The 27,963-nt window shown below is 44.7% G+C and overlaps 1 protein-coding gene across 1 annotated transcript; it reads left to right on the top strand.

The window, feature by feature from the left end:
• Positions 1-2: 2 nt before the first annotated feature.
• On the top strand, positions 3-27,955 carry RELB (RELB proto-oncogene, NF-kB subunit; the record flags this gene model as incomplete). Its single annotated transcript, XM_085044010.1, has 11 exons — positions 3-948; positions 2,040-2,093; positions 4,660-4,997; positions 7,920-8,077; positions 11,385-11,476; positions 15,929-16,060; positions 18,507-18,611; positions 20,961-21,176; positions 22,806-22,874; positions 25,989-26,066; positions 27,618-27,955. Coding segments are annotated over 11 exons (2,394 nt in total), but the record flags the coding sequence as incomplete, so codon positions are not given.
• Between the last annotated feature and the right edge of the window lie 8 nt (positions 27,956-27,963).

Here is a 27,963-nt window from a genome sequence, read left to right as displayed (position 1 = left end):
GACGTCACGGCGCTCTCAGCCAATGGCGGCGCGGCCCGCGCGGGGATTTCCAGGTCCGGCGGCGGCGCGGCCTCGGGGGGAGGCGGCGGGACCGGGAGAGGCACCGGGAGAGGCACCGGGAGAGGCACCGGGACCCCCGGGAGCGGCACCGGGACAGCCGCGACACCCACCGGGACCCCCAACGGGAGCACCGGGAGCACCGGAATCCCCACCGGGACACCCACCGGGACCCCCGGAACCGCCACCGGGACCCCCAACGGGAACCCCGCAATCCCCACCGGGACACCCACCGGGACCCCCGGAACCGGAACCGCCACCGGGACCCCCAGCGGGAGCACCGGGAGAGGCACCGGGACCCCCGGAACCGGAACCGGGACAGCCACTGGGACCGCCGGGAGAACCGGGACACCCACCGGGAGCACCGGAACCACCACCGGGATCCCCACCGGGACCCCCGGAACCGTAACCGCCACCGGGACCCCCAACAGGAGCACCGGGAGTGGCAGCGGGACCCCCGGGAGCGGAACCGGGACACCCACCGGGACACCCAAAGGGACCCCCGGAACCGTAACCGCCACCGGGACCCCCACCGGGATCACCGCGAGTGGCAGCTCGGGGAGCACCGGGACAACCGGGATCCCCGGAAACGCCGCCGGGAACCCTACCGGGATCGCCGGGACACCCACCGGGATCACCGGGACACCCACCGGGACCCCCACCGGCACTCCCGGGACCCCCACCGGGATCGCCGGGACCCCCACCGGGACCGCCGGAACCGGAACCGCCACCGGGACCGCCACTGGGACACCCACCGGGACCCCCACCGGGATCACCGGGACCCCCACCGGGAACGGCAGCTCTGGGACCACCGGAAGCGCCACCGGGACACGGCACCGGGAGCAGCTCCGGGAGCACCGGGACCTTACCGGGCCATGGCGCTGCCGCTCGGTGAGCGCGGAACCGCGGGGAACGGAACCGGGGAGAATGGGACCGGGACAGAACCGGGGAGAACGGAACAGAACCGGGAGAGAACTGGGGGGAACGGAACCGGGGGAACAGGACCGGGGAGAACGGAACCGAGGGGAACGGAACCGGGACGGAACCGGGAGAGAACCGGGGGAACGGAACAGAACCGGGGATAACGGAACGGAACCGGGGGGAACGGAACGGGAGGAAAGGAACCGGGACAGAACCGGGACAGGACCGGGGGGAACAGAACCGGGACAGGACCGGGGGGAACGGAACCAGGACAGGACCGGGGGAACGGAACCGGGACAGGACCGGGGGGAACGGAACCGGGACAGGACCGGGGGGAACGGAACCGGGACAGGACCGGGGGGAACGGAACCGGGACAGGACCGGGGGAACGGAACCGGGGAAACGGAACCGGGAGAGAACCGGGAGAGAAGCGGGGGAACGGAACCGGGGAAAACGGAACGGAACCGGGGGAACGGAACGGGGAGGAAAGGAACCGGGACAGGACCGGGGGGAACGGAACCGGGGGAACGGAACCGGGAGAGAACCGGGACAGAACCGGGGAGGACGGAACGGGGGGAACGGAATCGGGGATCCGCCCGGAACGGAACCGGGGGGAACGGAACCGGGAGAGAACCGGGAGAGAACCGAGCCGGGGGGAATGGAACCGGGGGGAACGGGACCGGAGGGAACGGGATAGAACCGGGAGGACAGAACCGGGGGGATTCGCCCGGGATAGAACCGGGGGAACGGGACCGGGGGGAACAGAACCGGGACAGGACCGGGGGGAACGGAACGGAACCGGGGGGAACGGAACCGGGGGGATCCGCCCGGGACAGAACCGGGACAGAACCGGGGGAACGGAACCGGGAGAGAACCGGGAGAGAACCATGGGGAACGGAACCTGGGATCCTCCCGGGAGAGAACCGGGACAGAACCGGGGGAACGGAACCGGGACAGAACCGGGGCAGGGAGCACCGGGGAACAGCGGTGGGCTGACGAGCTAACGGGAGGCAAACGGAGCTCGGGCTGTCCCGGTAACGATCCCGGTGCTAACCCGGCAGGAGCGGCCGTGCAGGATCCCGGGCTGCCGGTGGCGCACGGAGCACCGGGAGCAGGTAAATCCCCTCCCGGTAATCCCGGGGATCGGTAAATCCCCTCCCGGTCCCACCGGGGATCGGTAAATCCCCTCCCGGTAATCCCGGGAATCGGTAAATCCCCTCCCGGTAATCCCGGCGATCGGTAAATCCCCTCCCGGTAATACCGGGGATCGGTAAATCCCCTCCCGGTAATACTGGCGATCGGTAAATCCCCTCCCAGTCCCACTGGGTGTCGGTAAATCCCCTCCCGGTAATACCGGGGGTAGCTAAATCCCCTCCCGGTAATACCGGGTGTCGGTAAATCCCCTCCCGGTAATACCGGCAATAGCTAAATCCCCTCCCGGTCCCACCGGGTGCAGGTAAATCCCCTCCCGGTAATACTGGCGATCGGTAAATCCCCTCCCGGTAATACCGGGGGTCGGTAAATCCCCTCCCGGTAGCACCGGAAGCACCGGGAAGTTCCTTACCGGATCGTTTCTCCCTTTTCCCAGATGATTTGGGTGAGTGTCGCCGCCGAGATTTGGGAATTTCCGCCGTTTTCTCCCGGGAATTTCGGGAGTTTTTCGGGAATGCCGGAGCGGCGGGAGCCGCGAGGGACGGGGAGCTCCGGGATGGAGGCTGGATGTGGGGTCGGAGCCCCGAAAATCCCGGGAATTCGGTCCTGGATTTGGGAATTTGGGGTCTGAGCCCCGAAAATCCCGGGAATTCGGTCCTGGATTTGGGATCTGAGCCCCGAAAATCCCTGGAATTTGGTCCTGGATTTGGGATTTGGGAATTTGGGAATTGGGATTTGGGGTTTGGGAATTTGGGGTTTGGGAATTGATTTGGGAATTTGGGGTTTGAGCCCCAAAAATCCCTGGAATTCGGTCCTGGATTTGGGATTTGGGGATTTGGGATTTGGAAATTTGGGATCTGAGCCCCGAAAATCCCTGGAATTCAGTCCTGGATTTGGGAATTTGGGAATTTGAGATTTAGGGTTTGGGAATTTGGGATTTGAGCCCCGAAAATCCCTGGAATTCGGTCCTGGATTTGGGAAATTGGGATTTGGGATTGGAGATTTGGGGTTTGGGAATTTGGGGTTTGGGATTGGAGATTTGGGATTTGAGCCCCAAAAATCCCTGGAATTCGGTCCTGGATTTGGGAATTCGGGATTTGGGGTTTGGGAATTTGGGATTTGGGAATTTGGGATTTGGGATTTGGGGTGGAAATCATTCCCAGATTTGGGATTGGGAATTTGGGATTTGGGAATTTGGGATTTGAGCCCCGAAAATCCCTGGAATTCGGTCCTGGATTTGGGAATTTGGGAATTGGGAATTGGGATTTGGGATTTGGGAATTTGGGATTTGGGAATTTGGGATTTGAGCCCTGAAAATCCCTGGAATTCGGTCCTGGATTTGGGAATTTGGGAATTGGGAATTGGGATTTGGGATTTGGGAATTTGGGATTTGGAGTTTGGGGTGGAAATCATTCCCAGATTTGGGATTGGGAATTTGGGATTTGGGATTTGGGATTTGAGCCCAGAAATTCCCAGGAATTCGGTCCTGGATTTGGGATTTGAGACCTGAAAATCCCTGGAATTTGGTCCTGGATTTGGGAATTTGGGATTTGGGGTTTGGGATTTGGGATTTGGGAATTTGGGATTTGAGCCCTGAAAATCCCTGGAATTCGGTCCTGGATTTGGGATTTGGGGTGGAAATCATTCCCAGATTTGGGATTGGGAATTGATTTGGGATTTGGGATTTGAGCCCCAAAAATCCCTGGAATTCGGTCCTGGATTTGGGATTTGGGAATTTGGGATTTGAGTTAAAAACCATTCCCAAATTTGGGATCTGGGCTGGGAATCCCTCCCAGATTTGGGATCCGAGATGGAATTCACTCCCAGATTTGGGATTTGAGTAGAAAACCATTCCCAGATTTGGGATTTGAGCCTGAAAATCCTCCCTAGATTTGGGATCTGGGCTGGAAATCATTCCCAGATTTGGGATTTGAATTGAAAATCACTCCCAGATTTGGGATCTGAGATGGAAATCATTCCCAAATTTGGGATCCGAGTTGGAATTCACTCCCAGATTTGGGATTTGAGTTAAAAACCATCCCCAAATTCGGGATTTGAGCTAAAAACCATCCCCAAATTCGGGATTTGAGTTAAAAACCATCCCCAAATTCGGGATCTGAGTACAAAACCATCCCCAAATTCAGGATTTGAGCTAAAAACCATCCCCAAATTCGGGATTTGAGTTAAAAACCATCCCCAAATTCGGGATCTGAGTACAAAACCATCCCCAAATTCGGGATTTGAGCTAAAAACCATCCCCAAATTCGGGATTTGAGCTAAAAACCATCCCCAAATTCGGGATCTGAGTACAAAACCATCCCCAAATTCGGGATCTGAGCTAAAAACCATCCCCAAATTCGGGATTTGAGCTAAAAACCATCCCCAAATTCGGGATCTGAGCTAAAAACCATCCCCAAATTCAGGATCAACCCCCAATCCCCTCCATTCCCTCCCACCCATCACCCCAAAAAAACCCCCCCACACCACCCTCCCCCCAAATCCTCCCCCAAATCCCCATTTTTCCCGCAGAAATCCTGGAGGAGGTGATGAAGGAGGACGGATTCCAACCTCCCAGCCTCCCCAAAACTCTCCCCAAGCTGATCCCTCGAGGCTGCGAGCCTCGCCTGGCTCAGAGCCTCAGCAGCCTCTCCTTGGCCCCAAACCCCAAACTTTGGCCCCAAAATTTGGGATCGGAATCCCAAATCCCAGAAAAAGGGGGGAAGAAGGTGGAGAAGCCGCGGCTGGTGATCACGGAGCAGCCCAAGCAGAGAGGGATGAGATTCAGATATGAGTGTGAAGGGAGATCGGCTGGGAGCATCCTGGGGGAGAATAGCTGTGAGCAGAACAAGACCCTGCCGGCCATCGAGGTGGGATTTGGGATTGGGAAATGTGGGATTTGGGGGAAAAAATAATGGGATTTAGGGGAAGAAATGGGATTTGGGGGGAAAAACATAGTGGGATTGGGGGGGAAATGTGGGATTTGGGGGGAAAATGTGGGATTTGGGGAGAAAATATGGGATTTGGGGGAAAACAGCTGTGAGCAGAACAAGACCCTGCTGGCCATCGAGGTGGGATTTGGGATTGGGAAATGTGGGATTTGGGGGGAAAATGTGGGATTTGGGATGGATTTGCGAAGGGAGATCGGCTGGGAGCATTTTGGGGGAGAATAGTGTGGGGGTGGGATCGAGGTGGGATTTGGGGGAAAATAATGGGATTTTGGGGAAAAATGTGGGATTTGGGGGGAAAAAATAATGGGATTGGCAGAAAAAAATGGGATTTCGGGAGAAAATGTAGGATTTGGGGCGGAAAATATGGGATTTGGGGGAAAACAGCTGTGAGCAGAACAAGACCCTGCCGGCCATCGAGGTGAGATTTGGGGGAAAAATAATGGGATTTGGGAGAAAAAATAATGGGATTTGGGGAAAAATGTGGGATTTGGGGGAAAATGTGGGATTTGGGATGGATTTGCAAAGGGAGATCGGCTGGGAGCATCTTGAGGGAGAATAGCTGTGAGCAGAACAAGAGCCTGCCGGCCATCGAGGTGGGATTGGGGATTGGGAAAAAATAATGGGATTTGGGGGAAAATGTGGGATTTGGGGGAAAAAATAATGGGATTTGGGGACAAAATAATGGGATTTGGGGGGAAAAAATAATGGGATTGGGGGAAAAAAGTAATGGGATTAGGGGTAAAATGTGGGATTTGGGGGGAAAATATGGGATTTGGGATGGATTTGCGAAGGGAGATCAGCTGGGAGCATCTTGGGGGAGAATAGTTGTGAGCAGAACAAGACCCTGCCGGCCATCGAGGTGGGATTTGGGATTGGGAAATGGGATTTGGGAAATTGGATTTGGGGAAATGGGATTTGGGAGAAAATATGGGATTTTGGGGAAAATATGGGATTTGGGGAAAAAATGGGATTTGGGGAAAATATGGGATTTGAGGGGGAAAAAAATGGGATTTGGGGAGAAAAAATGGGATTTGGGGGGAAAATGTGGGATTTGGGATGGATTTGCGAAGGGAGATCTGCTGGGAGCATCCTGGGGGAGAATAGCTGTGAGCAGAACAAGACCCTGCCGGCCATCGAGGTGGGATTGGGGATTGGAAAATGTGGGATTTGGGGGAAAAAATAATGGGATTGGGGAAAAAAATGGGATTTCGGGAGAAAATATGGGATTTGGGGGAGAATAGCTGTGAGCAGAACAAGACCCTGCCGGCCATCGAGGTGGGATTTAGGATTGGGAAATGTGGGATTTGGAAAAAAAAATGGGATTGGGGGAAAAAATAATGGGATTTCAGGAGAAAATGTAGGATTTGGGGGGAAAATAATGGGATTTGGGGAAAAAAATAATGGGATTTGGGGAAAAAATAATGGGATTTGGGGGAAAAAAATGGGATTTGGGGGAGAAAATAATGGGGTTTCAGGAGAAAATATGGGATTTGGGGGGAAAAATTAATGGGATTTGGGGGGAAAAATTAATGGGATTTGGGGGGAAAATATGGGATTTGGGGGGAAAATGTGGGATTTGGGGAAAAAATAGTGGGATTTGGGGGGAAAATGTGGGATTTGGGATGGATTTGTGAAGGGAGATCGGCTGGGAGCATTTTGGGGGAAAATAGCTGTGAGCAGAACAAGACCCTGCCGGCCATCGAGGTGGGATTGGGGGGAAAATATGGGATTTGGGATTGGGAAATGTGGGATTTGGGAAAAAATAGTGTGGGAAAATGGGATTGAGGTGGGATTTGGGGAATGTGGGATTTGGGGAAGTGATTTGGTGGGTTGGTAAAAATGGGATTTGGGGGAAAAATAATGGGATTTGGGGGGAAAATAATGGGATTGGGGGGTGGGGAGAATTGGGTTTGGGGGGTGGGGGTGGTGGGTGGGTTGGGGGGAAATGTGGGATTTGGGGGGAAATGTGGGATTGGGAAAAAAAATGGGATGGGGGGAAAAAAAATGGGATTGGGGGGTGGTTGGGGGGAAAATAATGGGATTGGGGGAAAAAATAATGGGATTTGGGGTAAAATGTGGGATTTGGGGGAAATGTTGGATTTGGGGTTGGTTTTTTTTTTTTTTTTTTTTTTTTTTTTTTTTTTTTTTTTCCCCAATTTTCCCCCATTTTTTGCCCATTTCTTCCCATTTTTCCCCCATTTTTTCCAAGACTTTTCCCAAATTTTTCCCCATTTTTTCCCTATCTTTTCCCCATCTTTTCCCAGACTTTTCCCAGACTTTTCCCAGACTTTTCCCAGACTTTTCCCAGACTTTTCCCAGACTTTTCCCAGACTTTTCCCAGACTTTTCCCAGACTTTTCCCAGACTTTTCCCCATTTCTTCCCCATTTCTTCCCCATTTCTTCCCCATTTCTTCCCCATTTCTTCCCCATTTCTTCCCCATTTCTTCCCCATTTCTTCCCCATTTCTTCCCCCATTTTTCCCAGATTTTTCCCCGAGTTTTCTCTAACTTTTCCCAGATTTCCTCCAGATTTTTCCCAGATTTTTCCCCATTTTTTCCCAGACTTTTCCGGTTGTGTTTCTTTTCCCATTTTTCCCCATTTTCCCCATTTTTTCCCTTTTCCCATTTCCATTTTCCCCCATTTTCCCTTTTTTCCCCATTTTTCCCCATTTTCCATTTTTTTCCCCCTTTTTTCCCATTACTTTCCCCCTTTTTTCCCATTTTTTCCCCATTTTTTTCCCAAATTTTTTCCCATTTTTTCCCCATTTTCCCCCCAATTTTTCCCATTTTTTCCCAGACTTTTCCCAAATTTTTTCCCCAATTTTTCCCCGTTTTTCCCCAGCTGCTGAACTGCCAGGGCATCCCGGAGGTGACAGTGACAGCCTGCCTGGTGTGGAAGGATTGGCCTCACCGAGTTCATCCCCACGGCCTGGTGGGCAAAGACTGTGCCCAGGGGCTCTGCAGGGTGCTGCTGAGACCCCAGAGCAACCCCAGGCACAGGTAAAAATGGGAAAATCCAAAAAAATTGGGAAAAATTGGGAATTTTAGGGAGTTTTCTGGGATTTTTCCAGGATTTTTCCCATTTTCGCAGCATTTTTTGGTGGTTTTTTGGTGGTTTTGGGGCACTTTTGGTGCTGCTGAGACCACAGAGCAACCCCAGGCACAGGTAAAAACGGGAAAATCCCAAAAAATTGGGAATTTTGGGACATTTTCCGGGATTTTTCCGGGATTTTTCCGGGATTTTTCCCATTTTTGCAGCATTTTTGGTGTTTTTTTGGTGGTTTTGGGGCATTTTTGGTGCTGCTCAGACCCCAGAGCAACCCCAGGCACAGGTAAAAACGGGAAATCCGGGAAAATCCAAAAAAAATTGGGAATTTTGGGAGTTTTCTGGGATTTTTCTGGGATTTTTCCCATTTTTTGAGGGTTTTTTGGGATTTTTTTGTGGTTTTTGGTGGTTTTGGGGCATTTTTGGTGCTGCTGAGACCCCAGAGCAACCCCAGGCACAGGTAAAAATTGGGAATTCCGGGAAAATCCAGAAAAAATTGGGAATTTTGGGAAGTTTTCTGGGATTTTTCCGGGATTTTTCCCATTTTTTTTGAATTTTTGGGGCATTTTTGGGGCATTTTTTGGGTTTTCGCAGCGTTTTTTGGTGGTTTTGGGGCATGTTTAGTGCTGCTCAGACCTCAGAGCAACCCCAGGCACAGGTAAAAATGGGAAAATCCCAAAAAATCGGGAATTTTGGGGAGTTTTCTGGGATTTTTCTGGGATTTTTCCCTTTTTTTTTGAATTTTTTTGGCATTTTTGGGGCATTTTTTGGGTTTTCGCAGCGTTTTTTGGTGGTTTTGGGGCATTTTTGGTGCTGCTCAGACCCCAGAGCAACCCCAGGCACAGGTAAACATCGGGAATTCCGGGAAAATCCAGAAAAAATTGGGAATTTTAGGGAGTTTTCTGGGATTTTTCCAGGATTTTTCCCATTTTTCGGGGGTTTTTGGGGTTTTCATTGTGGCTTTTGGGGCATTTTTGGTGCTGCTGAGACCTCAGAGCAACCCCAGGCACAGGTAAAAATCGGGAATTCCGGAAAAATTGGGAATTTTGGGATGTTTTCTGGGATTTTTTTGGGATTTTTCCCTTTTTTTATGAATTTTTGGGGCATTTTTGGGGCATTTTTTGGGTTTTCGTAGCATTTTTTGGTGGTTTTGGGGCATGTTTGGTGCTGCTCAGGCCACAGAGCAACCCCAGGCACAGGTAAAAATGGGAAAATCCCCAAAAAATTGGGAATTTTAGGGATTTTTCTGGGATTTTTTTGGGATTTTTCCCTTTTTTTTGAATTTTTGGGGCATTTTTTGGGTTTTCATAGCATTTTTTGGTGGTTTTGGGGCATGTTTGGTGCTGCTGAGACCCCAGAGCAACCCCAGGCACAGGTAAAAATGGGAAAATCCCAAAAAATTGGGAAAAATTGGGAATTTTGGGGAGTTTTCCGGGATTTTTCTGGGATTTTTCCCATTTTCGAGGATTTTTCCCATTTTCGCAGCATTTTTTGGTGTTTTTTTGGTGGTTTTGGGGCATTTTTGGTGCTGCTCAGACCCCAGAGCAACCCCAGGCACAGGTAAAAATCGGGAATTCCGGGAAAATCCAGAAAAAATTGGGAATTTTGGGAAGTTTTCTGGGATTTTTCCGGGATTTTTCCCATTTTTTTTGAATTTTTGGGGCATTTTTGGGGCATTTTTTGGGTTTTCGCAGCGTTTTTTGGTGGTTTTGGGGCATTTTTGGTGCTGCTCAGGCCACAGAGCAACCCCAGGCACAGGTAAAAATTGGGAATTCCAGGAAAATCCAAAAAAAATTGGGAATTTTAGGGAGTTTCCTGGGATTTTTCCAGGAGTTTTCCTATTTTTCGGGGGTTTTTGGGGTTTTCGCAGCGTTTTTTGGGGTTTTTGGGGCACTTTTGGTGCTGCTCAGGCCCCAGAGCAACCCCAGGCACAGGTAAAAATGGGAAAATCCCCAAAAAATTGGGAATTTTGGGAAGTTTTCTGGGATTTTTCCTGTTTTTTTTGAATTTTTGGGGCATTTTTGGGGCATTTTTTGGGTTTTCGCAGCGTTTTTTGGGTGGTTTTGGGGCATTTTTGGTCTTTCAGACACCTCAGAGCAACCCCAGGCACAGGTAAAAATGGGAAAATCCCAAAAAAATATGGAATTTTGGGACGTTTTCTGGGATTTTTCTGGGATTTTTCCCATTTTCGCAGCGTTTTTTGGGGATTTTTGGTGGTTTTTTGGGTGGTTTTGAGGTGTTTCTGGTGCTGCTGAGACCACAGAGCAACCCCAGGCACAGGGAAAAATGGGAAAATCCAAAAAAATTGGGAATTTTTGGGAGTTTTCTGGGATTTTTTCCTTTTTTTTGAATTTTTTGAGCATTTTTTGGGCATTTTTTTGATTTTTGCAGCATTTTTTGGGTGGTTTTGGGGCATTTTTGGTGTTTCAGAGACCTCAGAGCAACCCCAGGCACAGGGAAAAAATGGGAATTCTGGAAAAATCGGGAATTTTAGGGAGTTTTCCAGGATTTTTCCCAATTTTTGTGGATTTTTTTGGCATTTTCGCAGCATTTTTTTGGGGTTTTTTGGGGTGTTTTGGGGCATTTTTGGTGCTGCTGAATTCCCAGAAAAACCCCAGGCACAGATTAAAAATGGGAATTCTGGAAAAATCCACAAAAATCGGGAATTCTGGGGAGTTTTCCGGGATTTTTCGTATTTTTCTGGATTTTTTGGGGCATTTTTGCAGCATTTTTGGAGTTTTTTTGGTGGTTTTGGGGTAATTTTGGTGCTGCTGCGACCCCAGAGCAACCCCAGGCAAAGGAAAAAAAAGGGAAAATCAAAAAAAATCCCCAAAAAATTGGGAATTCTGGGGAGTTTCCCAGGATTTTTCCGGGATTTTTCCCATTTTCATGGATTTTTTTGGGTTTTTTGGTTTTTGGTTTTTTTGGGGTTTTTTTGTGTGTGGGGCAACCCCTGGCACAGGGAAAAACCAGGAGTTCTGGAAAAATCCCAAAAAATCAGGAATTCCGGGGAGTTTTCCGGGATTTCCCCATTTTTTCAGAATTTCTGAGTGATTTTCCAAGCTCCAAACCCATCGAAAAATCCAAAAATATCCCAAAAAATCCCATTTTCCCAAAATTCCCAAAGATTTCCCTCATTTTTTGGCATTTCCTGCTGGTTTTTGGTGTTTTTTGGGGGTGAGGGAGTCGGGAAGGGGCAGAAAAAACTGGGAAAAATTGGGAAAAATTGGGAAAAATTGGGAATGTTGGGAATTTTGGCAGTTTCAGCAATCTGGGCATTCAGTGTGTGAAGAAGAAGGAAATCGAAGCAGCGATTGAGAAAAAGCTGCAGCTCGGCATTGATCCCTTCAAAGGTGAGAAATTCCCTTTTTTTCCTGCTTTTTCCTTGGATTTTCCTGCTTTTCCCACATTTTCTTATCCTTTTCTCGCTTTTTCCTGGTTTGTTGGGGTTTTTTTCACTTTTTCCCTGAATTTTTCCCCTATTTTTTCCTATTTTTTTCCTGTTTTTCCTATTTTTTGTGGCTTTTCCACCATTTTTTTTCTTTTTTCTTCCTGCTTTTTCTTGGATTTTCCTGCTTTTTCCATGTTTTCTCATCCTTTTCCCATTTTTTCCTGGTTTTTTGGGTTTTTTTCTACTTCTTCCCTGATTTTTTTCCTTATTTTTTCCTATTTTTTTTCTGGTTTTCCCAATTTTTTGCTGGTTTTCCCCCATTTTTTCTTGTTTTTTCTTGGTTTTTTTCTGGATTTTCCTGCTTTTTCCATGTTTTCTCATCCTTTTCCCACTTTTTCCTGATTTATTGTTGGGTTTTTTCACTTTTTCCCTGAATTTTTTCCCAATTTTTTCCTATTTTTTTCCTGTTTTTTCAATTTTTTTCCTGTTTTTTTCCCCATTTTTTGTTTTTCTTCCTGCTTTTTCCTTGGATTTTCCTGCTTTTCCCACATTTTCTTATCCTTTTCCCACTTTTTCCTGTTTTGTTGGGGTTTTTTTCACTTTTTCCCTGAATTTTTTCCCTATTTTTTCCTATTTTTTTCCTGTTTTTCCTATTTTTTGTGGCTTTTCCCCCATTTTTTTTCTTTTTTCTTCCTGCTTTTTCTTGGATTTTCCTGCTTTTTCCATATTTTCTCATCCTTTTCCCATTTTTTCCTGTTTTTTTGGGTTTTTTTCTACTTCTTCCCTGATTTTTTTCCTTATTTTTTCCTATTTTTTTTCTGGTTTTCCCAATTTTTTGCTGGTTTTCCCCCATTTTTTCTTGTTTTTTCTTGGTTTTTTTCTGGATTTTCCTGCTTTTTCCATATTTTCTCATCCTTTTCCCACTTTTTCCTGGTTTGTTATTGGGTTTTTTCACTTTTCCCCTGAATTTTTTCCCAATTTTTTCCTATTTTTTTCCTGTTTTTTCAATTTTTTTTCCTGTTTTTTTCCCCATTTTTTGTTTTTCCTGCTTTTCTTGGTTTTCCTGTTTTCCATATTTTCATCCTTTTCCTTTTTTTTGTTTTTGGGTTTTTTTTTTGTTTTTTTTTTTTTTTTTTGTTTTTTTTTTTTTTTTTTTTTTGTTTTTGTTTTTTGTTTTTCCATGTTTTCTCATCCTTTTCCCACTTTTTCCTGATTTACTGTTGAATTTTTTCACTTTTTTCTCATTTTTTTCCCTATTTTTTCCCAATTTTTTTCTGTTTCTCCCAAATTTTCCCCATTTTTTTTTCTTCTCATTTTTTCCTTTTTTTCCTGCTTTTTCCATATTTTCTCATCCTTTTCCCACTTTTTCATGATCTGTTGTTTGTTTTTTTCACTTTTTTCTGGTTTTTTTCCCCATTATTTTTTCTGTTTTTCCCAATTTTTTTCCAATTTTTTTCTCATTTTTCCCTGTTTTTTCCTGTTTTCCTGCTTTTTCCATGTTTTTCTCCTTTTATTTTTCTGTTTTTTCCTTTTTTTTCTGTTTTTCCCAATTTTTTGCTGGTTTTCTCCCATTTTTTCTTGTTTTTTCTTGTTTTTTTTCTGGATTTTTCTGCTTTTTCCATATTTTCTCATCCTTTTCCCATTTTTTACTGATTTATTGTTGGGTTTTTTCACTTTTTCCCTGGATTTTTTCCCCTATTTTTCCCCATTTTTTCCTGTTTTTCCCAATTTTCTTCTGGATCTTTCCCCTTTTTTTTCCTCTTATTTTCTATACTTTCTCATCCTTTTCCCACTTTTTCCTGGTTTTTTGGGTTTTTTCCCCACTTTTTCCCTGGATTTTTTCCCTATTTTTTCTTAATTTTTTCCTGTCTTTTCAAATTTTTTTTTAAATTTTCCCCCATTTTTTTCTTGTTTTTTCCTGGATTTTCCTGATTTTTCCATGTTTTCTTGTCCTTTTCTCAGTTTTTCCTCTTTTCTTAGTTTGTCGTTGAGTTTTTTCACTTTTTTCTGGATTTTTTCCTATTTTTTTCCTGGTTTTTCCTGGTTTTTCCTGGTTTTTCCTGGTTTTTCCTGGTTTTTTTCCTGTTTTTTCCATATTTTCTCATCCTTTTCCCACTTTTTCCTGATTTGTCGTTGAGTTTTTTAACTTTTTTCTGGTTTTTTTCCATTTTTTCCTATTTTTTTTCTGTTTTTCCCAATTTTTTGCTGGTTTTCCCCCATTTTTTCTTGTTTTTTCTTGTTTTTTTTCTGGATTTTCCTGCTTTTTCCATGTTTTCTCATCCTTTTCCCACTTTTTCCTGATTTATTGTTGGGTTTTTTCACTTTTTCCCTGAATTTTTTCCCTATTTTTTCCTATTTTTTTTCTGTTTTTCCCAATTTTTTGCTGGTTTTCTCCCATTTTTTCTTGTTTTTTCTTGTTTTTTTTCTGGATTTTTCTGCTTTTTCCATGTTTTCTCATCCTTTTCCCATTTTTTCATGATTTATTGTTGTGTTTTTTCACATTTTCCCTGGATTTTTTCCCTATTTTTCCCCATTTTTTTCCTGTTTTTCCAATTTTTTGCTGGTTTTCCCCAATTCTTTTTCTTGTTTTTTCCTGCTTTTTCCTGGTTTTTCCTGGTTTTCCATATTTCCTCATCCTTTTCCCATTTTTTACTGATTTATTGTTGGGTTTTTTCACTTTTTCCCTCAATTTTTCCCCTATTTTTCCCCATTTTTTCCTGTTTTTCCCAATTTTCTTCTGGATCTTTCCCCTTTTTTTTCCTCTTATTTTCTATACTTTCTCATCCTTTTCCCACTTTTTCCTGGTTTGTTGTTGGGTTTTTTCAGTTTTTTCTGGGTTTTTTCCCTGTTTTTTCCCATTATTTTTCCCCATTTTTTCTCAGTTTCACCAGGAGGTTGATGGTCAGAATTTGTTTCCATTTTTCCCCCATTTTTTCCCCATTTTTTCCCCATTTTTTCCCCATTTTTTTTCCCCATTTTTTTCCCCCATTTTTTTTCCCCATTTTTTTCCCCATTTTTTCCCCATTTTTTCCCCATTTTCCCCCATTTTTTCTCCTTTTTTCCCATTTTTCCCCATTTTTCCCATTTTTTCTCTGGTTTTTCTCAGTTTCATCAGGAGGTTGATGGTCAGGATTTGTTTCCATTTTTCCTCCATTTTTTCCCATTTTTTCCCATTTTTTTCCCATTTTTTTCCCATTTTTTTCCCATTTTTTTCCCATTTTTTCCCCATTTTTTTCCCATTTTTTTCCCATTTTTTTCCCATTTTTTTCTCATTTTTTCCCTTTTTTCCCCAATTTTTCCCTTTTTTTCCCATTTTTTCCCATTTTTTTCCCATTTTTTCCCAATTTTTCCCATTTTTCCAGCGGGATCCCTGCGGAACCACCAGGAGGTTGATCTCAACGTGGTCAGGATTTGTTCCCATTTTTTCCCCATTTTCCCCCATTTTTTCTCATTTTTTTCTCCTTTTTTCCCCATTTTTTCCCCATTTTCCCCATTTTTTCCCTGTTTTTTCTCAGTTTCATCAAGAGGTTGATGGTCAGAATTTGTTTCCATTTTTTTCCCATTTTTTCCCTTTTTTTCCCATTTTTTTCTCATTTTTTTGCATTTTTTTCTCATTTTTTTCCATTTTTTCCCATTTTTTCTCAGTTTTTTCCCATTTTTCCCATTTTTCCCATTTTTCCAGCGGGATCCCTGCGGAACCACCAGGAGGTTGATCTCAACGTGGTCAGAATTTCTTTCCATTTTTTCCCCATTTTTCCCCATTTTTTCCCCATTTTTTCCCCATTTTTTCCCATTTTTTCCCATTTTTCCCATTTTTTTCTCATTTTTTCCCGTTTTTCCCATTTTTTCCCATTTTTTCCAGCGGGATCCCTGCGGAACCACCAGGAGGTTGATCTCAACGTGGTCAGGATTTGTTTCCATTTTTCCCCCATTTTTTCCCATTTTTTCTCTTTTTTTTTCATTTTTTTCCATTTTTTTGTCATTTTTTTCCCTTTTTTTCTCATTTTTTCCCATTTTTTCCCCATTTTTCCCATTTTTTCCCAGTTTTTTCCCTGGTTTTTCTCAGTTTCATCAGGAGGTTGATGGTCAGAATTTGTTTCCATTTTTTCCCCATTTTTTCTCATTTTTTCCCATTTTTTCCCATTTTTTTCCCATTTTTTCTCATTTTTCCCATTTTTTTCCCATTTTTTCCCCAATTTTTCCCATTTTTCCCATTTTTCCAGCGGGATCCCTGCGGAACCACCAGGAGGTTGATCTCAACGTGGTCAGAATTTCTTTCCATTTTTTCCCCATTTTTCCCCATTTTTTTCCCATTTTTTTCTCATTTTTTGTCATTTTTTCTCATTTTTTTGCATTTTTTTCCCATTTTTTCACTTTTTTTTACAGTTTTTCCCGTTTTTTCCCATTTTTCCAGCGGGATCCCTGCGGAACCACCAGGAGGTTGATCTCAACGTGGTCAGGATTTGTTTCCAAGCCTCATTTCGGGATCACTCGGGGATCCCCAGGAGCCTCAGCCCCGTGCTCTCCCAGCCCATCTTCGACAAGAGTGAGTCCCAAAATCGCCCAAAATCACCCCAAAAATAGCCCAAAATAGCCCCAAAAATAGCCCAAAATAACCCCAAAAATAGCCCAAAATCACCCCAAAAATAGCCCAGAAATATCCCAAAAATGGCCCAGAAATATCCCAAAAATATTCCAGAAATATCCCAAAAATATTCCAGAAATATCCCAAAAAAATCCCCAAAATTTCCTGAAAGTAGTCCCGAAAATGTCCCAAAAATATCCTGAAAATCCCAGAAATGTCCCAAAAATATCCTGAAAATATCCCAAAAATATCCTGAAAATATCCCTAAATGGCCCAAAATATCCCAAAAATGTCCCTAAAATAACCCAAAATCCTAAAATAATCCCTAAAAAGATCCCAAAATCCCGAAAATATCTCAGAAATATCCCTAAAATATCCCGAAAATGTCCTAAAATATCCCAAATGTCCCAAAATATCCCAAAAAATCCTAAAAATAATCCCAAAAATATCCCGAAAATATCCCAAAAAATCCCGAAAATATCTCAGAAATATCCCGAAAATATCCCGAAAATGTCCCAAAAATATCCCAAAATGTCCAAAATCCCAAATGTCTAATTCCTAAAAATCCTAAAATATCCCCAAAATCAATATTCGAAATATCCCAATATCATGTCCTAAATATCCCAAAAATGTCCCAAAATACCCCAAAATGTCCCCAAATATCCCAAAAATCAAAATATCCTAAAATCCAAAATATCTCAGAAATATCGCAAAATATCCCGAAATGTCCCAAAATTTCCCAAAAATGTCCCAAAATACCCAAAAATGTCCTGTTATAAAATCCTAAAATATTCTTAAAATCCCAAAATATTCAAAAATATCCAAAATATAAATTTCTAAAAATATCATAAAAATTTTAAAAATCTCAAAAATTTCCTGTGGGTAAAATCTTGTAAAATATTCCTAAAATATATCTCAAAAGACCCCAAAAATATCCTTAAATGTAAAATATCTCAAAATGTCTAATAAAAATTTCCCAAAATATCCTAAAATTTCTAAAATAATCCTAAAATTGAATATTCTGTAGATATCCTAAAATATTTTTCCCGAAATGTAAAAAATATCCAAAATGCAATATAAAAATCCTAAAATATCCCTAAAATATGAAAATATCCCTAAAATTTCCCAAAAATATCTAGTCAAAAATATCTCAAAATCCTAAAATAATCCAAAAATATCTCCGAAAATATCTTAAAATTCCCAAAATTTTTTTAAATATCGAAATATCAAATTTCCTAAAAATATCCCAAATGTCCTAAAATATCTTAAAATCCTAAAAAATCCTAAAATATCCCAAAAATCGAAAATATTTTAAAATATCAGTAAAATATCCCGAAATGTCTTAAAATATCCCAAAATGTCCTAAAATACCCTAAAATTTCCTAAAATATCATAAAAATCTCTAAAATAATCCCAAAAATTCCCGAAATATTTTAGAAATATCAGTAAAAATTTTCCGAAAATGTCCCAAAAATATCCCAAAAATGTCCCAAAAATATCCCAAAAAATCCTAAAAATAATCCCAAAAATATCCCAAAAAATCCCGAAAATATCTCAGAAATATCCCGAAAATATCCCGAAAATGTCCCAAAAATATCCCAAAAATGTCCCAAAAATACCCCAAAAATGTCCCAAAAATATCCCAAAAAATCCTAAAAATAATCCCAAAAAATCCCGAAAATATCTCAGAAATATCCCGAAAATATCCCGAAAATGTCCCAAAAATATCCCAAAAATGACCCAAAAATATCCCAAAAAATCCTAAAAATAATCCCAAAAATATCCCGAAAATATCCCGAAAATGTCCCAAAAATATCCCAAAAATATTCCAGAAATATCCCAAAAAATCCTAAAAATAATCCCAAAAATATCCCGAAAATATCCCAAAAAATCCCGAAAATATCTCAGAAATGTCCCAAAAATGTCCCAAAAATGTCCCGAAAATGTCCCAAAAATATCCCGAAAATGTCCCAAAAATATCCCGAAAATGTCCCAAAAATATCCCGAAAATGTCCCAAAAATATCCCGAAAATGTCCCAAAAATATCCCGAAAATGTCCCAAAAATATCTCGAAAATGTCCCGAAAATAATCCCAAAAATAATCCCAAAAATATCCTAAAAATATCTCAGAAATATCCCGAAAATACCTTGAAAAATTCCAAAAAATCCCAAAAATATCCCAGAAATATCCCAAAAATATCCCAGAAATATCCCGAAAATATCCAAAAATTCCGAAAATATCCGAAATTTTTTAATTTTATTTTTTTAAAATCTTTTAAAAATCGAAAAAAAAAAAAAAATCGGTAAAAATTTTTTAAAAATTCCCCAAAAATCTAAAAAAAAAATCAAAAAAAATTTCCAAAAAATAGGAAAAAAAAGAATTTCCAAAACTGTCCCGATTTTGCAGAATCGACGAACACGTCGGAGCTGCGGATCTGCCGGATGAACAAGGAGAGCGGGCCGTGCACCGGCGGGGAGGAGCTCTACCTGCTCTGCGACAAGGTGCAGAAAGGTACACCCAAAACACCTGGGGACACCAAAAATACACCTGGGGACACCGAAAACACACCTGGGGACACCTGGGGACACCAAAAACACACCTGGGGACACCAAAAATACACCAAAAGCACACCTGGGGACACCTGGGGACACTGAAATATACACCTGGGGACACCTGGGGACACCTGGGGACACTGAAATATTCACCTGGGGACACCTGGGGACACCAAAAACACACCTGGGGACACCAAAAATACACCTGGGGACACCTGGGGACACCAAAAATACACCTGGGGACACCTGAAATACGCCTGGGGACACCTGGGGACACTGAAATACACCCGAAACACACCTGGGGACACCAAAAACACACCTGGGGAGACCAAAAATACACCCAAAATACACCTGGGGACACCAAAAACACACCTGGGGAGACAAAAAATACACCCAAAATACACCTGGGGACACCTGGGGACACTGAAATACACCTGGGGACACCAAAAACACACCTGGGGATACCTGGGAACAGCTGGGGACACCAAAAACACACGTGGGGACACCAAAACCGCACCTGGGGACACTGAAATACACCTGGGGACACCTGAAATACACCCAAAACACACCTGGGGACACCTGGGGACACTGAAATATACACCTGGGGACACTGAAATACACCGAAAATACACCAAAAACACACCTGGGGACACCAAAAATACACCTGGGGACACTGAAATACACCTGGGGACACCTGGGGACACTGAAATAAATACACCTGGGGACGCCAAAAATGCTCCTGGGGACACCTGGGGACACCCGAAATACACCCAAAATACAGCTGGGGACACCTGACATACACCCAAAATACACTAAAAACACACCTGAGGACACCAAAATACACCTGGGAAGACCTGGGGACACCAAAATACAGCTGGGGACACCTGGAGATACCCAAAATACACCTGGGGACACCAAAACCACACCTGGGGACACCAAAAACACACCCAAAATACACCTGGGGACACCTGGGGACACCCGAAATACACCAAAAACACACCTGGGACACCCAAACACACCTGGGGACATCGCGGTGGTGTTCCGCAGGGAGTCGTGGGAAGCGCGGGCGGATTTGGGTTTATCCCTCCCCAACCCCAAATTCACCCCAAATCAACCCCAAATCACCCCAAATTAACCCCAAATACCCCAAATACCCCAAATTCACCCCAAATACCCCAAATTCACCCCAAATAACCCCATATTAACCCCAAATAACCCCAAATTTCAGAGGACATCGCGGTGGTGTTCCGCAAGGAGTCGTGGGTGGTTTATCCCTCCCCAACCCCAAATTCCAATCCCAAATAACCCCAAATTCACCCCAAACCCCAAATCAATCCCAAATTAACCCCAAATTCCAGAGCACATTGCGGTGGTGTTCCGCAAGGAGTCGTGGGAAGCGCGGGCGGATTTGGGTTTATCCCTCCCCAACCCCAAACCCCAACCCCAAACCCCAATCCCTCCCCAATCCCAAACCCCAAATAACCCCAAATTCACCCCAAATTAACCCCAAATTAACCCTATATTTGCCAGAGGACGTCGCGGTGGTGTTCCGCAAAGAGTCGTGGGAAGCGCGGGCGGATTTGGGTTTAGCCCTTGCCAACCCCAAATCCCAAATCAACCCCAAATAACCCCAAATTCACCCCAAATTAACCCCAAATTAACCCCATGTTCCCCAGAGGACATCGCGGTGGTGTTCCGCAAGGAGTCGTGGGAAGCGCGGGCGGATTTGGGTTTATCCCTTCCTAACCCCAAATCCAAACCCCTCCCCAATCCCAAACCCCAAATCACCCCAAATTCACCCCAAATTAACCCCAAATTAACCCTCTATTCCCCAGAGGACATCGCGGTGGTGTTCCGCAAGGAGTCGTGGGAAGCGCGGGCGGATTTGGGTTTATCCCTTCCTAACCCCAAATCCCAACCCCAAACCCCAATCCCTCCCCAACCCCAAACCCCAAATAATCCCAAATTCCCTCCAAATAACCCCAAATTAACCCTATATTTGCCAGAGGACATCGCGGTGGTGTTCCGCAAGGAGTCGTGGGAAGCGCGGGCAGATTTGGGTTCATCCCTCCCCAACCCCAAATCCCAAATCAATCCCAAATAACCCCAAATCAATCCCAAATAACCCCAAATTAACCCCAATTAACCCCAATTAACCCTCTATTCCCCAGAGGACATCGCGGTGGTGTTCCGCAAGGAGTCGTGGGAAGCGCGCGCGGATTTGGGTTCATCCCTCCCCAACCCCAAATAACCCCAAATTCACCCCAAATAACCCCAAATCACCCCAAATTAACCCTGTATTCCCCAGAGGACATCGCGGTGGTGTTCCGCAAGGAGTCGTGGGAAGCGCGCGCGGATTTCTCGCAGGCGGACGTTCACCGCCAGGTGGCGATCGTGCTGCGCACTCCTCCCTACCGGCAGCTGGAGCTGCGCGAACCTGTGCAGGTGGAGGTGTACCTGCAGCGACTCACCGACAGCGTCTGCAGCGATGCCTTCCGGTTCACCTACCTGCCCCGAGACCCCGGTAATACCGGGAATGGGTACCGGGAATAACGGGGATAATGGGGAATGGGTACCAGGATAACGGGGTAAGGTGTGCAGGTGGAGGTGTACCTGCAGCGACTGACCGACAGCGTCTGCAGCGACGCCTTCCGGTTCACCTACCTGCCCAGGGACCCCGGTAATACCGGGAGTGGGTACTGGGAATAACGGGGATAACACCTGGGATAACGGGGTAAGGTGTGCAGGTGGAGGTGTACCTGCAGCGCCTCACCGACAGCGTCTGCAGCGACGCTTTCCGGTTCACCTACCTGCCCCGGGACCCCGGTAATACCGGGAATGGGTACCGGGGATAACCGGGAATGGGTACCGGGAATAACGGGGATAACGGGGTAAGGTGTGCAGGTGGAGGTGTACCTGCAGCGCCTCACCGACAGCGTCTGCACCGATGCTTTCCGGTTCACCTACCTGCCCCGGGACCCCGGTAATAACCCCCGGGGATACCGGGAATAACGGGGATAACCCCTGGGAATAACCGGGAATGGGTAACGGGAATAACGGGGATAACGGGGTAAGGTGTGCAGGTGGAGGTGTACCTGCAGCGACTCACCGACAGTGTCTGCAGCGATGCCTTCCGGTTCACCTACCTGCCCAGAGACCCCGGTAATAACCCCCGGGGGTACCGGGAATAACCGGGAATGGGTACCGGGAATAACCGGGAATGGGTACCGGAAATAACCGGGAATGGGTACCGGAAATAACCGGGATAACGGGAATGGGTACCAGGATAACGGGGTAAGGTGTGCAGGTGGAGGTGTACCTGCAGCGACTCACCGACAGCGTCTGCAGCGACGCCTTCTGGTTTTCCCGGTAATTAACGAGGTTTTCCCGCTAATTAACGGGAGGTAGTTTCCCGGTAATTAACGGGGTTTTCCTGGTAATTAACGGCAGTGGGTTTCCCGGTAATTAACGAGGTTTCCCTGGTAATTAACGGGAGGCAGTTTCCCGGTAATTAACGGGGTTTTCCTGGTAATTAACGGCAGTGGATTTCCCGGTAATTAACGAGCTTTCCCCGCTAATTAACCGGGAGGCAGTTTCCCGATAATTAACGGGGTTTTCCTGGTAATTAACGGCAGTGGGTTTCCCGGTAATTAACGAGGTTCCCCGCTAATTAACGAGACGTAGTTTCCCGGTAATTAACGGCAGTGTGTTTCTCGGTAATTAACAAGGTTTCCCGGTAATTAACGGGGTTTTCCTGGTAATTAATGGCAGTTTCCCGGTAATTAACGGGAGGTAGTTTCCCGATAATTAACAGGGTTTTCCTGGTAATTAATGGCAGTGAGTTTCCCGGTAATTAACGAGGTTTCCCCGCTAATTAACGGGAGGTAGTTTCCCGGTAATTAACGAGGTTTTCCTGGTAATTAACGAGCTTTCCCGCTAATTAACGGGAGGTAGTTTCCCGGTAATTAACGGGGTTTTCCTGGTAATTAATGGGAGTGGGTTTCCCGGTAATTAACGAGTTTCCCCGCTAATTAACGGGAGGTAGTTTCCCGGTAATTAACGAGGTTTTCCCGATAATGGGAGGTCGTTTCCCGCTAATTACCGAGGTTCCCCGCTAATTAACGAGCTCCCGCTAATTACCTCTCTCCCCCAGACGCCTATGGGGTGAAGGTGAAGCGCAAGCGAGGAATGCCTGACGTGCTGGAGGAGCTCTCGGGAGCAGGTGAGACCCCAAAGAGACCCCAAAAAACCCCAAAAAATCCTGAAAGAGACCCCAAATCCCAAAATCCCCGAAATCCCGAAAGAGACCCCAAAAGAAACCCTGAAATCCCCCAAAAAATCCTGAAAGGGGCCCCAAAGAGACCCCAAAATCCCCCAAAAAATCCTGAAAGAGACCCCAAAAGAGACCCCAAAATCCCCCCAAAAATCCCAAAAGAGACCCCAAATCCCAAAATCCCGAAAGAGACCCCAAAAGAGATCCCAAAATCACCCAAAAAATCCTGAAAGAGACCCCAAATCCCAAAATCCCTGAAATCCCGAAAGAGACTCCAAAAGAGACCCCAAAATCACCCAAAAAATCCCGAAAGAAACCCCAAAATCCCCCAAAAAAATCCTGAAAGAGACCCCAAAGAGACCCTGAAATCCCCTAAAAAATCCTGAAAGAGACCCCAAATCCCAAAATCCCCGAAATCCCGAAAGAGACCCCAAAAGAGACCCTGAAATCCCCCAAAAAATCCTGAAAGAAACCCCAAAATCCCCCAAAAAATCCTGAAAGAGACCCCAGAGACCCCAAAATCCCCCAAAAAATCCTGAAAGAGACCCCAGAGACCCCTGAAATCCCCCAAAAAATCCCGAAAGGGACCCCAAATCCCAAAATCCCCGAAATCCCGAAAGAGACCCCAAAAGAAACCCTGAAATCCCCCAAAAAATCCTGAAAGAGACCCCAAAAGAGACCCTGAAATCCCCCAAAAAATCCCGAAAGAAACCCCAAAATCCCCCAAAAAATCCTGAAAGAGACCCCAAATCCCAAAATCCCCGAAATCCCGAAAGAGACCCCAAAGAGACCCCGATATCCCCTAAAAAATCCTGAAAGAAACCCCAAAATCCCCCCAAAAAATCCCAAAAGAGACCCCAAAGAGACCCCAAAAAATCCCAAAAGAGACCCCAAAAGAAACCCCGAAATCACCCAAAAAATCCCGAAAGAGACCCCAAAATCCCCCAAAAAATCCTGAAAGAGACCCCAAAAGAGACCCTGAAATCCCCCAAAAAATCCCGAAAGAGACCCTGAAATCCCCAAGATCCCCAAAATCCCAAAAGCGATAACTAAAGAGATCCCAAAAAATCCCCAAAATCCCAAAAGGGATCCCTAAATCCCCAAAAAGCCCAAAATCCCTGAAATCCCAAAATCCCCCAAAAAATCCCAAAAGGAGATTCCTTCCCAAAATCCCCAAAAGTGACCCCAAAATCCCCAAACCCCAAAATCCCCAAATCCCAAAAGAGACCCCGAAATCCCCAAAAATCCCCAAAAAATCCCCCAAAAAATCCCCCAAAAATCCCAAAAGAGACCCCAAAATCCCAAAACAGATTCCTCCCCAAAATCTTCTAAATCCCCAAACCCCAAAATCCCAAAAAGAGACCCCGAATCCCCTAAATCCCTGAAATCCCCTAAATCCCCAAGAGAGACCCCAAAACCCCCAAATCCCCAAAAGAGACCCCGAAAACCCCTAAAAAATCCCCAAAAAGATCCCCCAAAAAAACCCCAAAAGAGATCCCATCCCCAAAATCCCAAAAGAGACCCCAAAAGAGACCCCAAAATCCCAAAAATCCTCAAAGAGACCGCAAAATCCCCAAAACCCCCCAAATCCTAAAAGAGACCCCAAACCCCAAAAAGAGATCCCTAAATCCCCAAAATCCAAAAAAAATCCCCAAAATCCCAAAAGAGACCCTACAATCCCAAAAGAGACCTCTCCCCAAAATCCCCCAAATCCCCTAAATCTCCAAAATCCTCAAAAGAGCCCCCTCCCCTAAATCCCAAAAGAGACCCCAAAACCCCCAAAATCCCCAAAACTCCCCAAATCCCAAAATCCCCAAAACCCCCCAAAATCCCAAAAGAGACCCCAAAATCCCCAAAGAGACCCTGAAATCCCCAAAATCCCAAGAGACCCCAAAATCTGCCAAATCCAAAAAGAGATCCCAAATCCCCAAAACCCCCAAAATCCCTAAATCCCCAAAGAGACCCCGAAATCCCCAAAATCCCAAGAGATCCTAAAATCCCTGAAATCCCCAAAATCACCAAAAGAGATCCCAAAATCCCTGAAATCCCCTAAATCCCCAAAACCCCCAAATCCCAAAACAGACCCCAAAATCCCCGAGATCCCCAAAATCCCAAAAGCGATAACAAAAGAGATCCCAAAAAATCCCCAAAACCCCAAAAGAGATCCCAAAATCCCCAAAGAGACCCCAAAACCTCCAAAATCCCAAAAGAGATGCCAAAATCCACAAAATCCCAAAATCCCAAAATCCCAAAAAAAAATCCCGAAAGAGACCCCAAACCCCAAAATCCCCAAAGAGACCTCAAACCCCAAAATCCCCCCAAAAAATCCCGAGAGACCCCCAAATCCCAAAAGAGACCCCAAAACCCCCAAAATCCCAAAAGAGACCCCAAAAGAGATCCCAAAAAATCCCCGAAATCCCCCAAACCCCCAAAATCCCAAAAGAAAAAAATCCCCAAAAGGGGATTTAGGGGATTTTGGGGTCTCGGTGCCTCCAGTGTTTTTCAGGGAATTTGGGATTTTTTGGGATTTTTTGGGGAGATTTTTGGGATTTATGGGATTTATGGGATTTTGGGGTCTCGGTTCCCTGGGCACGGTTTTTCAGGGAATTTGGGATTTTTTGGGGGATTTTTTGGGACTTTTTGGGAGATTTTTGGGATTTAAGGGATTTTGGGGTCTCGGCTCCCTGGGCATAGTTTTTCAGGGAATTTGGGATTTTTTTGGGGGATTTTTTGGGAGATTTTTGGGATTTATGGGATTTTGGGGCCTCGGTTCCCTGGGCACGGTTTTTCAGGGAATTTGGGATTTTTGGGGTATTTTTTTTTGGGATTTTTTGGAGATTTTTGGGATTTAGGGGATTTTGGGGTCTTGGTGCCTTCAGTGCAGTTTTTCAGTGAATTTGGGATTTTTTGGGGGGTTTTTTTGGGGATTTTGGGGTTTTTTTTGGGGATTTTGGGGGATTTATGGGATTTTGGGTTTTCGGTGCCTTCGGCGTGTTTTTTTGCAGGGAATTTGGGATTTTTTGGGGATATTTTGGGATTTTTTGGGACCCTCTGACCCCACAGATCCTTTTGGGATTGAGGCCAAGAGGAGGAAGAAACCGCCAGGGTACCTGGAGCACTTCATCCCGCTGGGGCCGCCAGGTGAGACCCCAAAACCTCCAATTTCCACCCCAAAAGATCCCAATTATTTCACCCCCAAAAATCCCAGTTTTTCCTCCCAAAAATAATAATTTTTTCCCCATAAAATCCCAGTTTTCCCCGATAAAAACCCCAATTTTTCCCAATAAAAATCCCAATTTTTCTCCATAAAATTCCCAATTTTCCCCCATTAAAAATCCCCGAAAATCCCAATTTTCCCCCATAAAATTCCCATTTTTCCCGCTTAAAATCCTCAAAATCCCAATTTTTCCCCTATAAAAATCCCAATTTTCCCCATGAAAATCCCCATTTCCTCCCAATAAAAATCCCAATTTCCCCCCCATAGAAATCCCAATTTTTCCCCATAAAAGTCCCAATTTTTCTCCCTAAAAAATCCCCAAAAATCCCAATTTTTCCCCATAAAATTCCCATTTTTCCCCCTAAAAAAATCCCCAAAATCCCAATTTCTACCCCAAAAAATCCTCAAAAATCCCAATTTTTACCCATAAAAAATCCCCCAAAATCCCATTTTTTCCCCATAAAAATCCCCAAAAATCCCAATTTTTCCCTCTAAAAAATCCCCATGAAAATCCCAATTTTTCCTTCTAAAAAATCCCAATTTTCCCCCCAAAAATCCCAATTTTCCCCCCAAAACATCCCAATTTTCCCCATAAAAATCCCAATTTTCCCCATAAAAATACCAATTTTCCCCATAAAATCCCCTTTTTTTCCAAATAAAATCCCAATTTTATCCCCCAAAATCCCACTTCCATAAACCCCAGTTTTTCCCCAAAACCCCAATTTCCCCAAAACATCCCAATATTTCCCAAAATCCCAATTTTTCCCCAAAATCCCAATTTTTCCCCATAAAATTCCCATATTTCATAAAAGTCCCAATTTTTCTCCCTAAAATCCCCCAAAATCCCAATTTTTCCTTTGTAAAATTCCCAATTTTCCCCATAAAAATCCCAATTTTCTCCCAAAACCCCCAGTTTTTCCCCTAAAAATCCCCAAAACTCCCAATTTCCCCAAAATCCCAATTTTCCCCTTAAGTCCCAATTTTTCCCCATAAACCCCTCAATTTTTCCCTATAAAATCCCCATTTTTCCCCATAAAAATCCCAAATTTTCCCCCAAAACCCCTATTTTCCCATAAAATTTCCAATCTTTCCCCATAAAACCCCTAATTTTTCCCCATTAAAATCCCAATCTTTCCCCATAAAACCCCCAATTTTTCCTCACAAAAATCCCAATTTTTCTCTCTAAAAATCCCAATTTTTCCCCCTAAAAATCCCAATTTTTCCCCATAAAATCCCCAATTTTTCCCTGTAAAAATCCCAATTTTTCCCCCTAAAAAATCCCAAAAAATCCCAATTTTTCCCCATAAAATCCCAATTTTTCCCCATAAAAAATCCCAATTTTTCCCCATAAAAAATCCCCCAAACTCCCGATTTTTCCCTATAAAATTCCCAATTTTTTCCCCATAAAACCCCAATTTTTCCCCATAAAATTCCCAATTTTCCCCATAAAAATCCCAATTTTTTTTCTTCTCCAGACTCCTCCTTCTGCTCGGATCCGGATCCCTCGCTTTTCTCCGCTCCGGTTTTTCCTTCCCTCTTTTCCTCCCCAGAATTCCCAATTTTCCCAAATCCGGATTTGCTGGCAGAACCTTTGGGATCCCAAAATCCCTCCGGGGAGATTTCCCAAATTTCCAGCCTGGTTGGATCTCACATGTTCCCGGGAAACTTGGGGGATGGATGAGAAATTCCCCAAAAAAATTCCCAAAAAAAGCCCAAAAAATTCCCCCAAAAATCCCCCAAAAAATCCAAAAATATTCCCAAAAAAAAATCCCGGAAAATTGCCCCAAAATTCCCAAAAATGCAAAAAAATTCCCTCAAAAG

Source organism: Lichenostomus cassidix, unplaced genomic scaffold, assembly GCF_008360975.1.
Source record: "Lichenostomus cassidix isolate B80296 unplaced genomic scaffold, HeHo_3.0 HiC_scaffold_35, whole genome shotgun sequence".
Classification (NCBI taxonomy): domain Eukaryota; kingdom Metazoa; phylum Chordata; class Aves; order Passeriformes; family Meliphagidae; genus Lichenostomus; species Lichenostomus cassidix.
The sequence above is the reverse complement of the archived record's forward strand: the minus strand, read 5'-3'. Positions and strand labels throughout refer to the sequence as shown.